Below are 14,549 nucleotides of genomic sequence, written 5' to 3'. Positions count from 1 at the left end.
ATAAAAAGTATGCACCGTTCAGTGAACCTCTTGGTCTCGTTTTCATTATTTTATTATCATAAAAGTGTTTAGGCGAACCCAATACGAACGCTCGGTTACAATATTTTATAGAAGATGAAGGCTGCAAGCCTAAAAATGCTTTACTGATGCTCGTGTTTGTATAATATCCTTTCAAAATAAGATGTCCTCATCTAGTCACTAACATGGATGTTTTAATATCCCACAGTCCTGAATACAGTCAACATTAGAAGTGGATCAAAAAAGTTCATCAAAGTTGTCCTAAGATAAGAACGGGTATTCTTTTTGGTTTTAGGACAAATTTGATGAAAGGTTTTGATCCACTTCGAATGTTGACTACTGTATACTCAATAGGCAAGGCTGAATGGGTTCCAGGCTTTTCTCTGAGCGAATTAAAGCGCCTCGTATACCTTAATACAGTGGCACACAACAGTTTAGCATGGACGCTAATTTCTATAAGGACCCCTGGTCATCTCTAAATTGTGTTTTCGGGGATATTTTCATACTCCTTTCATGTGGGATTTGCTCTCCCCCGTTTGATGATGTTTGGTGTTGCAGCTTCTGTTCTTCTCTCTCCTCTCCGCTCGGGAGGAGAGTCTTATCCAGTGCTTATCGCACAAATTTATTCGTGTTTTCCTCCCTCTCTGCACTTCAGCCCATTTTCAGCATTCACAACTTCAAAGTATCATTAGGCGATATGATATCCCAGCATCCCTTATCTCTATACAACACTGATGCTGCTTTTCAACTTTCAGCTGGGATGGTGAGAGACATTGAAGGGAGTGACGGCGAGGCGATAACATTTGGCAGATTGACGAGGTAAACGTCTCGATTCCCAATTTCTCGCTTCTCAGTGTTTTCACAGAGCAAACAGTGCTAGGTTTTCTAATTAAATGTCCATACATAGAAATGTGAATTTGCATTTACCTTGCCGAAACAAAAGGACACACTCAATTTTAAGTTCTTTGTCTGAGGAACACAACAAATGCGCTCATTTTATTTTGAAATAATATCTAATATCAAAGACAGACGAAAATACAGATAGAATGATTGCTAGATGTACACAAGTTTACATACACCTTGCAGAATCTGCAAAAATGTTAATTATTTTACCAAAATAAGTGGGATAAAACAAAATGCATGTTATTTTTTATTTTAGTTATTTAGTTCTGACCTGAATAAGATATTTCACATAAAATACGTTTTTAGTCTACAAGAGTAAATAATAGTTGAATTTATTAAAAATGACCCTGTTCAAAAGTTTACATACAGTGTTGTTACCTGAATAATCTACAGCCATTTTTTTTTTTTTTTTTTTTTTGGTTAGTGATATTTGTTCATGAGTCCCTTGTTTGTCCTGAACAGCTAAACTGTCTGCCATTTCTTAGAAAAGTCTTTCAGGTCCCACAAATTATTTGGTTTTTCAGCATTTTTGTGTATTTCAACCTTTTCCAACAACGACTGTATGATTTTTAGATCCCTATTTTCACACTGAGGACAACTGAGGCACTCACATGCAACTATTACAGAAGATTCAAACACTAACTGTTGCTCCAGAAAGAAAAAACGATCAATTAAGAGCCATTAAGGGGCAGCCATGGCCTAATGGTTAGAGAGTCAGACTTGTAACCCAAAGGTTGCGGGTTTGAGTCTCAGGTCCAGCAGGGGTCCACCACCCTCAAGACCACAACTGTGAGTCCTTGAGCAAGGCACTGAACCCCCAACTGCTCCCCGGGCTGCCCACCGTGTGCTCCAGGTGTGTGTTCAGTGTGTGTGTGTGTTCACTACTGTGTGTGTTCATTGGTTAAATGCAGAGCACAAGTTCCTAGTATGGGTCACCATACTTGGCCTCACATCACCTCCTTTACTATGCACTATCCTTACTATCCTTAACTATGCAGCCATCCGCTACAGTATCAAATCAGATATGCTATAGATCTCCTGAGGAAAAATTCCATGCATTTTCAACTATAGGAGAGGAAGAGCTGTGTAAACTTATTAAATCATCTAAACCGACAACATGTATGTTAGACCCTATTCCATCTAAGTTACTAAAAGAGGTGCTTTCAGAAGTCATGGATCCTCTTCTGAATATTATTAATTCGTCATTATCATTAGGATATGTCCCCAAAACCTTCAAACTGGCTGTTATTAAGCCTTTAATTAAAAAACCTCAACTTGATCCCAATGAATTAAACAATTACAGACCAATTTCCAATCTCCCTTTTCTGTCAAAGATACTAGAAAAGGTAGTGTCCTCACAATTGTGTTCTTTCTTAGAGAAAAATGGTATCTGTGAGGATTTCCAGTCAGGTTTTAGACCGTATCATAGCACTGAGACTGCTCTTATTAGAGTTACTAATGACCTTCTCCTGTCTTCTGATCGTGGATGCATCTCTCTATTAGTGCTACTAGATCTAAGTGCTGCATTTGATACTATTGACCACAATATTCTTTTAAATAGACTTGAAAATTATGTTGGCGTTAGTGGTAGTGCACTGGCTTGGTTCAAATCGTACTTATCTGGCCGGCATCAATTCGTAGCAGTAAATGACGAGGTATCATATCAGTCACAAGTGCAGTATGGAGTACCTCAAGGCTCAGTATTAGGGCCATTACTTTTTACACTTTATATGTTACCCTTGGGAGATATCATCAGGAAACATGGTGTTAGCTTTCATTGTTACGCTGATGATACGCAGCTCTATATTTCTTCGCGGCCCGGTGAAACATACCAATTTGGAAAACTAACAGAATGCATAGTTGAAATAAAAAAATTGGATGGCGAGAAATTTCTTACTGCTAAATTCTGAAAAAACAGAGGTGTTAATTATTGGACCTAAAACCTCTACAAGTAATAACCTAAAACACAGTCTAATACTAGATGGCTGCTCTGTAAATTCTTCATCATCAGTCAGGAACTTAGGTGTCCTATTCGATAGCAATCTCTCCTTCGAAAGCCACATTTCTAGCATCTGCAAAACCGCATTTTTTCATCTAAAAAATATATCTAAATTACGACCTATGCTCTCGATGTCAAATGCAGAAACGTTAATCCATGCGTTCATGACCTCAAGATTAGATTATTGTAATGCTTTATTGGGTGGTTGCTCTGCACGCCTAATAAACAAACTCCAGCTGGTCCAAAATGCAGCAGCTAGAGTTCTTACTAGAACCAGAAAGTATGACCATATTAGCCCGGTTCTGTCAACACTGCACTGGCTCCCTATTAAACATCGTATAGACTTTAAAATCTTGCTAATTACTTATAAAGCCCTGAATGGTTTAGCTCCTAAGTACTTGAGCGAGCTCTTATCATATTATAGTCCTTCACGTCCGCTGCGTTCTCAAAACTCCGGCAATTTGATAGTACCTAGAATATCAAAATCAACTGCGGGCGGCAGGTCCTTTTCACATTTAGCGCCCAAACTCTGGAACAATTTACCTAACACTGTTCGGGAGGCAGACACAATCTGTCAGTTTAAATCTAGATTAAAGACCCATCTCTTTAACCTGGCCTACACTTAATACATTTTTCAATCCAAATCCGTTAAAGGATTGTTAGGCTGCATTATTTAAGTCAACCGGAACCAGGGACACTTCCCAAAACACCTGATGTACTCGTTGCATCAGAAGAAGAATGCCATCTACGCTAACACTAGTATCTTTCCTTCTTATTCCGAGGTCACTGTAGCCACCGATCATGTATCCAGATCAGACGTTCACTGCAGTCCCCCGGATCCAGTCTGTACCCATCAGCACCTAGAGATATCCTTTACAGCCCTGAATGTCAGCAGAGACCACATCAACTAGATGAGCCCCAGAGACAGATCATCAGTGAAGACCTCATCACCTAGACGGCCACCGACGCAAGACTGCGAAAACCAGATGAGTCCTCTCCAATCTGATTTTGTGGCAACTTGGAACTCTTGCATCTACATTAATATTAGTCTGTTTGTTTCTTATTCCCAGGTCACCATAGCCACCAGATCCAGTCCGTACCCAGATCAGATGGTCACTGCAGTCCCCCGGATCCAGTCCGTACCAAGAGGTGGATAAACACCTACAGCCGAATGTCAGCGGATACCGTGTCAACTAGATGAGCCCCAGGGACAGATCATCAGAAAGAACTCCTACCCTAAACAGCCACCGGCACAAGGCCATGGGAACCAGATGAGTCCTCTCCAATTTGACTTTGTTGCAATATGGAACTCTTGCACTTTTATTGACATTTTATCTTATTATTTTAATACTGTAAGGTTGCTTTGACACAACTTGTATTGTAAAAAGCGCTGTATAAATAAACTTGACTTGACTTGACTTTACTTAATTTTTTATTAAGGAAAGGAGGTGACACAAGGGACTCACAAACAACTATCACTTGTGGGCTATATGTTTACATCTTTTATGTGAAATATCTTATTCAGGTCAGTACTAAATAAGAAATTACATGCATTTTGTATGATACTCTTATTTTGGTAAAATAATTGTTCAGATTCAGTGTATGTAAACTTTTGACCTCAACTGTAGGTAGACAGATAGAGATCTATTATAGTTATAACTGTGGTACATTGGCTCCCTCTAATGGTCAAAACAAGTGGTGACCATCTTAAAAGATACTACTGTGTGTCTATCTATCTATCTAGCTATGTATGTATTTATCTATCAATCAATCAATCAATCAATCAATCAATCAATCAATCAATCTATCTATCTATCTATCTATCTATCTATCTATCTATCTATCTATCTATCTATCTATCTATCTATCTATCTATCTATCTATCTATCTATCTATCTATCTATCTATCTATCTATCTATCTATCTATCTATCTATCTATCTATCTATCTATCTATCTATCTATCTATCTATCTATCTATCTATCTATCTATCTATCTATAACCTAAGGAACTTAAATAAGTGGCTGAGGCAGTTCATAGCCTGCTGTGGCTGAAATGAGTTCATCTCTGCTGGAAGATCCTCATCTGCTTTCTTCCCTGAATGAGGACGTCATGCCTATCAAGAAGCTTGTGACTTTAAAAGGGAGTAATTGAGATGAGAGCATTGTATGTATGTACACTGATAACAAAAGAATGGCATACACAGGGTCTGGTGGTAAATCACACACTTTTATTATCAGCTTAGTTGTCGAATTTGTACAAAGAGATCAAATTATGCAATTACAAGACTAGACCATTGGACATTGTGATACGCACACAAAATCGGACAAAGGGTCCTGATCGTAGCAGGGCAGCTATGCAAACTGGAGCAGGCGACGACAGATCTGGTAAACAGGGCCGTGTTATGTGGTTTCGGAAAAGCATTAGCAGCACACACAGAGGCACAATTCACTAGCACACCAGGTGGAGGAGTTACAGCAAATACAACATGTCAGGACAAAAGTGTCACCACGTCATTACTAAGTTCACAGTGGACCAGACTCTGACCAAGATATAGGTCACAGATAGAAAGCTTTCTTATCAAACATTATAGTCAACAGTCAGGAGTGGCTTTGCCTCTGATTCTGTCAGTTCTGGATCATCAGTGACTTCTTCAGGAAGCTGTTGTGATAGTTTTTCATTGGCTGTTGAAGACTAGAGTAGATCAATGAAGATGTCTGCAATGCAGTTCTGGGTCTAACTCTTGTGAATGGATCTTGTTTTTAGAAAGCATCACCTAAAGCAGCCAGTGACTGACCCAGGGACAATGTTCAAGACTGGAGGAGCTCCTCAGCACAGAGGCACTTGAGAAATGAGGAATACTACATCAGATTAAGGCACCACAAACAACAGTTACAACTCATCTTTGGAGCAACAAAATGTACACACTTAAGGTTTACACACTTACTACATTTTATTTTCAAATCTGTCTGGGGCTGCATCACCTCCTTTTCAATAATTGCAATTTTAGACAATGAACTATGCATAGCAAGACGTGTAATGCTTTTTTAAAGAAGTCTCTTATGCTCATCAAGGCTGCATTTATTTGATCAAAATACAGAAAAAAAATGTAATATTGCAAAATTTTATTACAATATATAACAATGGTTTCTGTTCTAATATACTTTAAACTCTAAATTATTTCTGTGATGCAAAGCTGAATTTTTATTAGCCATTACTCCAGTCTAAGTGTCACCTGATCCTTCAGAAATCATTCTAATATGCTGATTTATTATCAATGTTGGCAACAGCTGTGATGCCAATTTTGTTTTTTGAAACATGTGATACTTTTTCAGGACTCTTTGATTAATAAAAAGTTAAAAAGAACAGCGTTTATTTAAAATATAAATCTTTTCCAACAATATAAGTCTTTGCTATCACTTTTTTTAATCAATTTAACACATCCTTTCTGAATAAAAGTATTAATTTCGTTAAAAAAAAAAAGAAAGAAAAATTTACCGACCACACTTTTGAACAGTAGTGTATATTGTTAGAAAAGATTTCTATTTTGAATAAATGCTGTTTGTTTAAACTTGAAATTCATCAAAGCATACCGTAAAAAGTATCACAGGTTCCAACCAACTATTAAGCAGCACAACTGATTTCAACATTGATAATAAATCAGCATATTAAAATGATTTCTGAATGTTCCTATGAACAGTGTTGCCAAGTCCATGGCTTGCTTGAAGAATTGGGCTATTTTAACACTGTTGCCATGGGTTGTTTTTCAAAATTTTCAGATTTACCAGGGGAACCCAGTCAAAAATGGGTATTTTACCCTCTGGAACACGGAAGGGACCACCTTTGAAATGCAATTGGGTGGGATTTGTTGTAAAAACCTGGCGGCCCTGCATGTGACACCAAATACTGGAGTAATGATGCTGGAAATTCAGCTTTAATCACAGAAATAAATTACATAATTGAATGTATATTAAAATAGAAACACGTTAATTTACATCGTAAAAATATTTCACAATATTATTATTTTTTCTGTATTTTTAATCACATAAGCGCAGCTTTGATAAGCATAAGAAACATCTTTAAAAAAACATTAAAAATCTTACAGATCCCAAATTTTTGAACGGCAGTTACAGTATGTATATATTTGCTAGATATAATTAAATAACTGAAGACCATAACAATCTGAAAAACTTTAATGAATCACCATACATAATGTTACAATTGTTCTGTAAATAATATCTATCTATCTATCTATCTATCAGTCATAAGGTTGGTAGAAGGGGAAAAAGAAAAAAACATATTAAACCGTTTAGATAAACTGGGAAAGCCTTTATATTTGTCTACAAATTACCTACAAATTAATTACATTAGTGGACTGTTAAACAATGGATGATGTCCAAAAACAAATTAATATTTCAAGTATACACTGGTCTGTTACACGAAAAACTCTAATATGTAAAAGTACATTCAAATGCTTTAATATGATTCAGTCGCACAGCAGCTTTTTGAAATGACATTGAACAATGGGACAACCTTTAAATCAGCTCTCTATGACTGATAGACTTCACTTCATCATACTACCAGAGTAACAAGCCTCAAGTTGAGAATGGAGAATGATAGTGATATGAACAGCCTCTGCTTCTCTCATGAATGATATAGTGAATTGTGCTGAAGCTAATACAGCTTCTGTGTTGTGGTGTAGAGAAGATATTCTCAAGGTCTCTGTTATAGAGTAAAATAAACTGCATTGCTAAATGCTAATCTAATCTCTGTAATGTTACTACTATTTCGGAAGGCTAACTAATGAGTTCCTGAGAACAGCACCTGAAATTAGCAGAGGTAATCGATAAGACTGGTGAAAAACGCACATACGCTCACACACACACACACACACACACACACGTTTGTTTTTGTGAATTGTGGGGACATTCCATAGACGTAATGGTTTTTATACTGTACAAACCGTACTTTCTATCACCCTACACCTTCCCTACACCTAAACCTAGCCCTCACAGGAGACTGTGCATATCTTTACATTCTCAAAAAAACGTATTCTGTATGATTTATAAGCCTTTTGAAAAGTGGGGACATGGGCAATGTCCTCATAAGTCACCCTCTCCTTGTAATACCTATGTCATACCCATGTTATTACACACATTTGTGTCCTGATATGTCACAAAAACATGCCCACACACACACACACACACACACACACACACACACACACACACACACACACACACACACACACACACACACACACACACGATGAATGGTTGTGGAATGTCACACCTTCGGTTTCCTTTAATCTGGCTAGTTTGTGAACTCTTTGACAGGGCAATTCCCACATTAACAATTAGTAGCTACTCATTATGCCATTATAATCACTTTGTTTAACAATGTTAACAATGACTGAGCAATTGTGTGTCAAATCTCGTCTAAAGTAACTCGGCCACATACCCAGGCAGCGTTATGACCGTGATTAGGTGATCGAGCGCCACAATCACATGCGCCGGCTCACAGAGAACAGGTTGTGAAAGTGGGAGGGGCTTTAGCAATGTGGGAGGAGCCCCTTCTTGTAGGCGACCACTCCTGTTGCTGTGGCCAGAGCCAGGAAGGAGGACACGCCCATGAACTTGAGGAATCCTCCAACCGATGGCAAGTTTCTTTCCCAGAATGTGGTTTCAAACGGCCGGGCCGGGACATCCTGAGAGAAAGTGTTTGGAATTAGTTTGAGATCCAGAACAAAAGGTACTTTTTTGATATTTGTGGATTCAAACGTGTTCAAAAGTGCAATTCATACCAAGGATTCAGGCTCTGACTGCCAGATCTGACTCGCATGGAGTTTTCCCATTGCACACAAAATCTGAAAGAAAGAAGTATATAGTGTTTTGAGTTTTTCTTTCAAGTAACAGACAGCAATATTTAAAATCGGACATAAACTTCAATTAACATTTATATTTAAGGCATTTAGCAGCCGGTCCTATTTAGAGCAAATGACAAAAAGTGCTTTCGGTTTACATACAAGACAAATGGTATAGTATGTTTTTTTTTTTATACAGTTTTAATTTAGTACAGTATACACTACCAGTCAAAAGTTTTTGAACAGTAAGATTTTTCTCTGCTCATCAAGCGTGCATTTATTTGATACAAAATCATTAATATTATGAAATATATTTTTTACTATTTCAAGTAGCAGCTTTCCATTTTAATATATTTTAAAGTATAATTTATTCATGTGATCAAATCTACATTTTGAGCATCATTGCTCTAATCTTCAGTGTCACATGATCTTTCAGAAATCATTCTAATATGCTGATTTGCTGTTTTCTAAACATTTATCATTATTATTATAATTATCAATATTTAAAACAGTTGAGTCCATTTCATGGTTCTCTGATGAATAGAAAGATCCAAAAACCAGCATTTATCTTAAATAAAAATAGAAATTAATGCTTTTATTTAGCAAGGATGCGTTAAATTGATCAAAAATGATGATAGTCATTTATAATGCTACAAAAGATTTCTATTTCAGATAAATGCTGGTCTTCTGAACTTTCTATTCATCAAAGAAACCTCAAAAAAATTCTACTCAGCTGTTTTCAACATAATAATAAATGTTTTTGAGCAGAAAATCAGAATATTAAAAATGATTTCTGAAGGACCATGTGACTGGAGTAATGATGCTAAAAATGCAATTTTGAAACCACGGGATTAAATTACATTTTAAAATAAATTCAAATAGAAAACAGTTCATTTAAATAGTAAAAATATTTCAAAATTTTACTGTTAATATTTAGCAAGGATACATTAAATTGATCAAAAGTGAGCGTAAAGACATTTATAGTTTTAAAATATTGATTTTCTTCATTATATTTATCAAATATTTCTGAAAAAAAAAATCACCATTTCCACCAAAAGATAAGAAAAAAATCCCACAAATTTTAAATCATATCAAATAAATATATAAAAACAATAAATATAAAAAAATATGAAATATCAATATCAAATGGTTTTCAACATTGATAATAACATCAAATGTTTACTGAGCAGCAAATCAGCATATTAGAATGATTTCTGAAGGAACATGTTACACTGAAGACTGGAGTAATGAAAATTCAGCTTTGCCATCACAGGAATGAACAACATTTTAAAGTATATTAAAATTAGTGGTGGGCCGTTATCGGCGATATTTTTTTTTATCGCACGATAAGAGTTTCACGTTAACGCAGCACGTTAACGTGAAACTCTTATCGTGCGATAAAAAAAAATATCGCCGTTAATCTATTCTCAAATTTGGGTTGGGAGCTGGGTCTATACGCAAGCTATGATGACTTTCACCTTGATAGTTTAACGCGGATGTATACCGAAGACTATAGAATATGTTCGCGCGTTTATGTCTCCTCCGCCAAAACACAGACGGGATCGCGTCGTCCTCCATTCATAAAAACCGAATCTACTATAGCGAAATGCCACGTAAATTTTTCGTTTTTTGGATTCATAAATCAAATGTTGGTCTGTCACTTAATTCAAATCGCGATATGGACTAGTGTATGTGAAAACTGAAATGCAAAAAGACCGTTTTAATATGAATCCGATATGTTCCGTTTGCCTAGCTGTATGTATGAATGATGGAGACGAGCTTTTACTACACGCATACTGAAACACACGTGACGCTCCCGGTAATTTTTGGCATTTTCATCTCACATGAACAGATAAACTCAATCTCCCAAACTGCTGTGAGTGTCACTTTTACCGTTTCATTTGAGAAAACTAGCATCATATCATACTGTATACACAGAAACTTCATGGCAACCTGTCAAAATAAAAGTACGGTGTAACATGTAATGGGTTGGGTAGGTGTTGACGTTAAAAAAACGCAATCTAATAGGTAGAAAAAATTATTTCATTGTTATTTAGTAAACACAAGTACATCTAATTGAACATAATTTATTTTCATCAACAAATTATCATAGAACAGCTTTATGAGCTTTATGATCCATTCTCAAAGACTTACTTTTAGTCATTATTTGGGTAGCACACATATTCTGAATGCCTTCAGCAGAATTCAAATTAGCCATTTTAATCTAGATTAATCTAGATTAATTCCAAGATTTAATCTAGATTAATCTAGATTAAAAAAATTAATCTATGCCCACCCCTAATTAAAATACAAAACAGTTATTTTTAAACTGTAAAAATATTTTACAATATTAATAAACGCAAATATATGAAACTTTTATTTACTGACCCCAAACTTTTATACAAACAAGAGCTAAACTAGGACAACCTAATACAAATACAACAAAACCTTGTGCTAATATAACAATTCAACGCAGTAATTACACAAAAAAAACTTCCAAATATTCATAAATGTGTTGAAAATAGAAAATTAAGCATGAATACATGCATAAAATGAAGCAGATTGTGACGTGGTTAAACAGACGCCATAAAATAAAATGTTTCCTTTATTGATATATTTCCTGTTGAAATTGAAATTTTAGGCAGAATATTTGTTATAAATATCTTAGAGCTTAGTAACTAAACCATGTTTGGCTAAAAACGCACCTCTCTGCTGGCTCTCTCTCCAGCTTGCACAGCACCCTCCATGTAACCGCTCCACTCTGTTGCCGTTTCAGTTCCTGCAAAGTGCAGCCTGCCCACTGGCTCTCTCAGGACCCTGAAACAGAGAGAAACGGTCACTTCTCATGTCAACTCATGCCCTAGTTTACCATCAGCAGGCTGGCATAATGCTGCCATCCAGAGGTGCACTAACCTGCCATACTGTGTCATGATACCAGGGGGGAAGTAGGCAGTGTAGCAGCCACCGGAATATTCCTCCTCGCACCAGTTTTTCTCCTCGTAGTGTACAGGCTAAAAAAGAGACCAGCATAAAAGTTATTATTTAAAAAAATCATAAGACTAAAGAATGACTTCCGGTCACAGAGACTCACATGTAACGCTTCTTCCGAGCCGAGCACACGAGAATAAATCTCACAGATCCTTCTCTTTCTGAAATGGTTGACAACATTGTTGTAAGAATAATCATTTCAGCATAAAGTGTGCACAGGTATTGTGACATTTTACCCAATATATAAAATCAAAGAAATAACCACCTCTCGTCTTTCGTCAGGCCTGCTAATTTCCTGGATTTTCGTGCCAGGATGAAACTGTAAAGAGAAGAAGCCTGCTTACTGTTTTGTCACCCCAAGCATCTCAATTATTTTGTTAGTAGTGTATGTTCATCCTAGCATAGAAAGCTTTTTGCTTTATTTACCCCATTATAGCAGGCACAGACCCATCAGGCTTAGTGTCATCAAGAGTGAGGCCAATAGGCGCTTCCTCCTCCTCGATCACCATGGTACCACAGTATCCTGAAGAAATAAAAGAGTCTAGGTTAGAATACACATAGGTAGTTCAGTAGTATTTACATAGATAGTTTTTAAAGGGATAGTTCACCCCAAAATGGAAAATTTTGTCATTAATTACTCAAAACCTGTAAGATTTTTATTCATCATAATCTTTGGAACACAAATTAAGACCTTTTTGATGAAATCCGAGAGCTTTCTGACCCTGCATAAACAGCAATGCAACTGATATGTTCAAGGCCCAGAAAGGTAGTAAGGACATCATTAAAATAGTCCATGTGACATCATGTAATGTTATGAAGCTACAAAAATACTTTTTGTGTGCAAAGAAAACAAAAATAAATTAAATCGAGTCAGTCTTTGCCATGTGTTCAGGAGAGGACATCCTCAATGTCCTTACTGCATTTCTAGGTCTTGAACATGGTAGTTGCACTGCTGTCTATGGAAGGTCAGAAAGCACTCGGATTTCATCAAAAATATCTTACGGGTTTGGAACGACATAAAGGAAAGGAAAGGAAAGGAAAGGAAAGGAGGTGAAGTGAGGCCAAGTATGGTGACCCATACAAGGAATTTGTGCTCTGCATTTAACCCATCCAAGTGCACGCACACAGTAGTGAACACACACACACACACACACACACACCGTGAACACACACCCGGAGCAGTGGGCAGCCATTGCTGCGGCGCCCGGGGAGCAGTTGGGGGTACGGTGCCTTGCTCAAGGGACTCACCTCAGTCGTGGTATTGAGGGTGAAGAGAGTGCTGGTTATTCACTCCCCCCACCTACAATCCCTGCCGGACCTGAGACTCGAACCCGCAACCTTTGAGTTACAAGTCCGACTCTCTAACCATTAGGCCACGGCTGCCCAAAAAAAAGTGAGTAATTAATGACAGGGGGGAACTATCCCTTTAATAACATTTCAAATTAGCTTTTATTTTTATTTTCAAACAACAAAACAGATTTTTAATCATTTTAGTTTACAATAACTACATGCAGTGCAGCCAATCTTACGTTAGTCCCAAGATTCTTTTGTAACTGGCTTTCAAGTGTATTTTATGTAATGGAAAGTGGACAAGTGGTACAGACCCTTCTTCCTCCAGAAGTTCTCTTTGTAGTAAACCATGCATTTGATGACTGAGCCCATGGGTACTCTATGAATGAGCTGGTTCCTCAGAGGGGGCAGTTCAGGGTTGAAATGAATCTTCAAATTTAGGCTTGGTGGTATGGCAAGTATAACATATTTGGCCTACAAGAACAGAGAAAAAGAAATCATCATTTCAAATAGTGTTGTGTTAAATTGACTGTTGTACTTATTTTTCCTATAAGAGCAGGCATGGCCATTTGTAAATTTTATGGTCTAATGGGTCAAAACAGCAGGTTTTGCTGCTTGAAATTGCAAATTGGTGTGTCTTACCATGTTATTTTTAATTTATTATCTTAATTATGAACACACTGGTTTGTAGTATAAACAGTTTTACCGTTTACTGCACTTTGCTATCCTTCTCATTATTTCCCTATAGCAGATAAAAAACTGGAAGTCTCACCCATAGGTTTTTTTTACTTTAATGGATTTACAATATCAAAACCTCTCAGAAATCTGGAACTCGCAATTGCATGCAACAAATGTGCTAAAAACATAATCAGGAATTAATTTAATGTTAAACTCTATTAATACATCTGCACAAGAGAAATCTTACAATCCCTAAACTTTTGAACAGTAGTGTATGTACAGTATATAAGGACATATTGTTGAATATAGAGGTTCCAGTGTCGCCCCCACTGTTCCTCCTCAGAGGGTTAAGCAGCTCTAGAGCAGCCTTTAATAAGCTTTCAGTACAGGAAAGAGGATGTGGCCAGGGCAGGGGGATGAAGAGCGGCTTACTGATAACAATCCACCAAGCTTACACACAACATGGTGATACATTCTTCAAAGAGGGACATTTGTCCTTCAAATTAGCCGATTTAGCAGGAAATGTAAAATACTGCCTACTCAGGAGGAGTTTCATCACTGGCTACTCAAAGCTAGCACACTAACATATTGCCATTTATGCAGTACGTATATTGTGTATTATGCACATTTGAATATAGGGTATGATTTGCCACAATTTTTTCCTTGGACAACAACGGGACATGTTACATACTTTTAGCCAGTACTTAAAATTTTGCATAATGCGTTCTTTCCCATACTATGTTTAGATTATTAGTAGGCACTGTGTACTTTGTAATATGTGACCCTGGACCACAAAACCAATCTTAAGTA

General features: G+C 36.9%; 1 protein-coding gene across 1 annotated transcript in view; it reads right to left on the bottom strand.

The window, feature by feature from the left end:
- Window positions 1-5,128: 5,128 nt before the first annotated feature.
- Window positions 5,129-14,549, bottom strand: part of mao (monoamine oxidase) — a 49,782-nt gene continuing 40,361 nt past the window's right edge. Inside the window, exons 8-15 of the mRNA XM_073845788.1 lie at window positions 13,376-13,535; window positions 12,198-12,294; window positions 12,037-12,090; window positions 11,875-11,932; window positions 11,697-11,794; window positions 11,489-11,600; window positions 8,724-8,786; window positions 5,129-8,627 (exon numbers count right to left, since the gene is read on the bottom strand). Coding sequence (XP_073701889.1) covers window positions 8,472-8,627; window positions 8,724-8,786; window positions 11,489-11,600; window positions 11,697-11,794; window positions 11,875-11,932; window positions 12,037-12,090; window positions 12,198-12,294; window positions 13,376-13,535 — 798 coding nt within the window. The 3' untranslated portion in view covers window positions 5,129-8,471. The remainder of the gene's footprint in view (window positions 8,628-8,723; window positions 8,787-11,488; window positions 11,601-11,696; window positions 11,795-11,874; window positions 11,933-12,036; window positions 12,091-12,197; window positions 12,295-13,375; window positions 13,536-14,549) is intronic.

Source organism: Garra rufa, chromosome 8, assembly GCF_049309525.1.
Source record: "Garra rufa chromosome 8, GarRuf1.0, whole genome shotgun sequence".
In the NCBI taxonomy this organism is placed as follows: Eukaryota; Metazoa; Chordata; class Actinopteri; order Cypriniformes; family Cyprinidae; genus Garra; species Garra rufa.
This window is presented reverse-complemented; position numbering and strand designations above follow the sequence as displayed.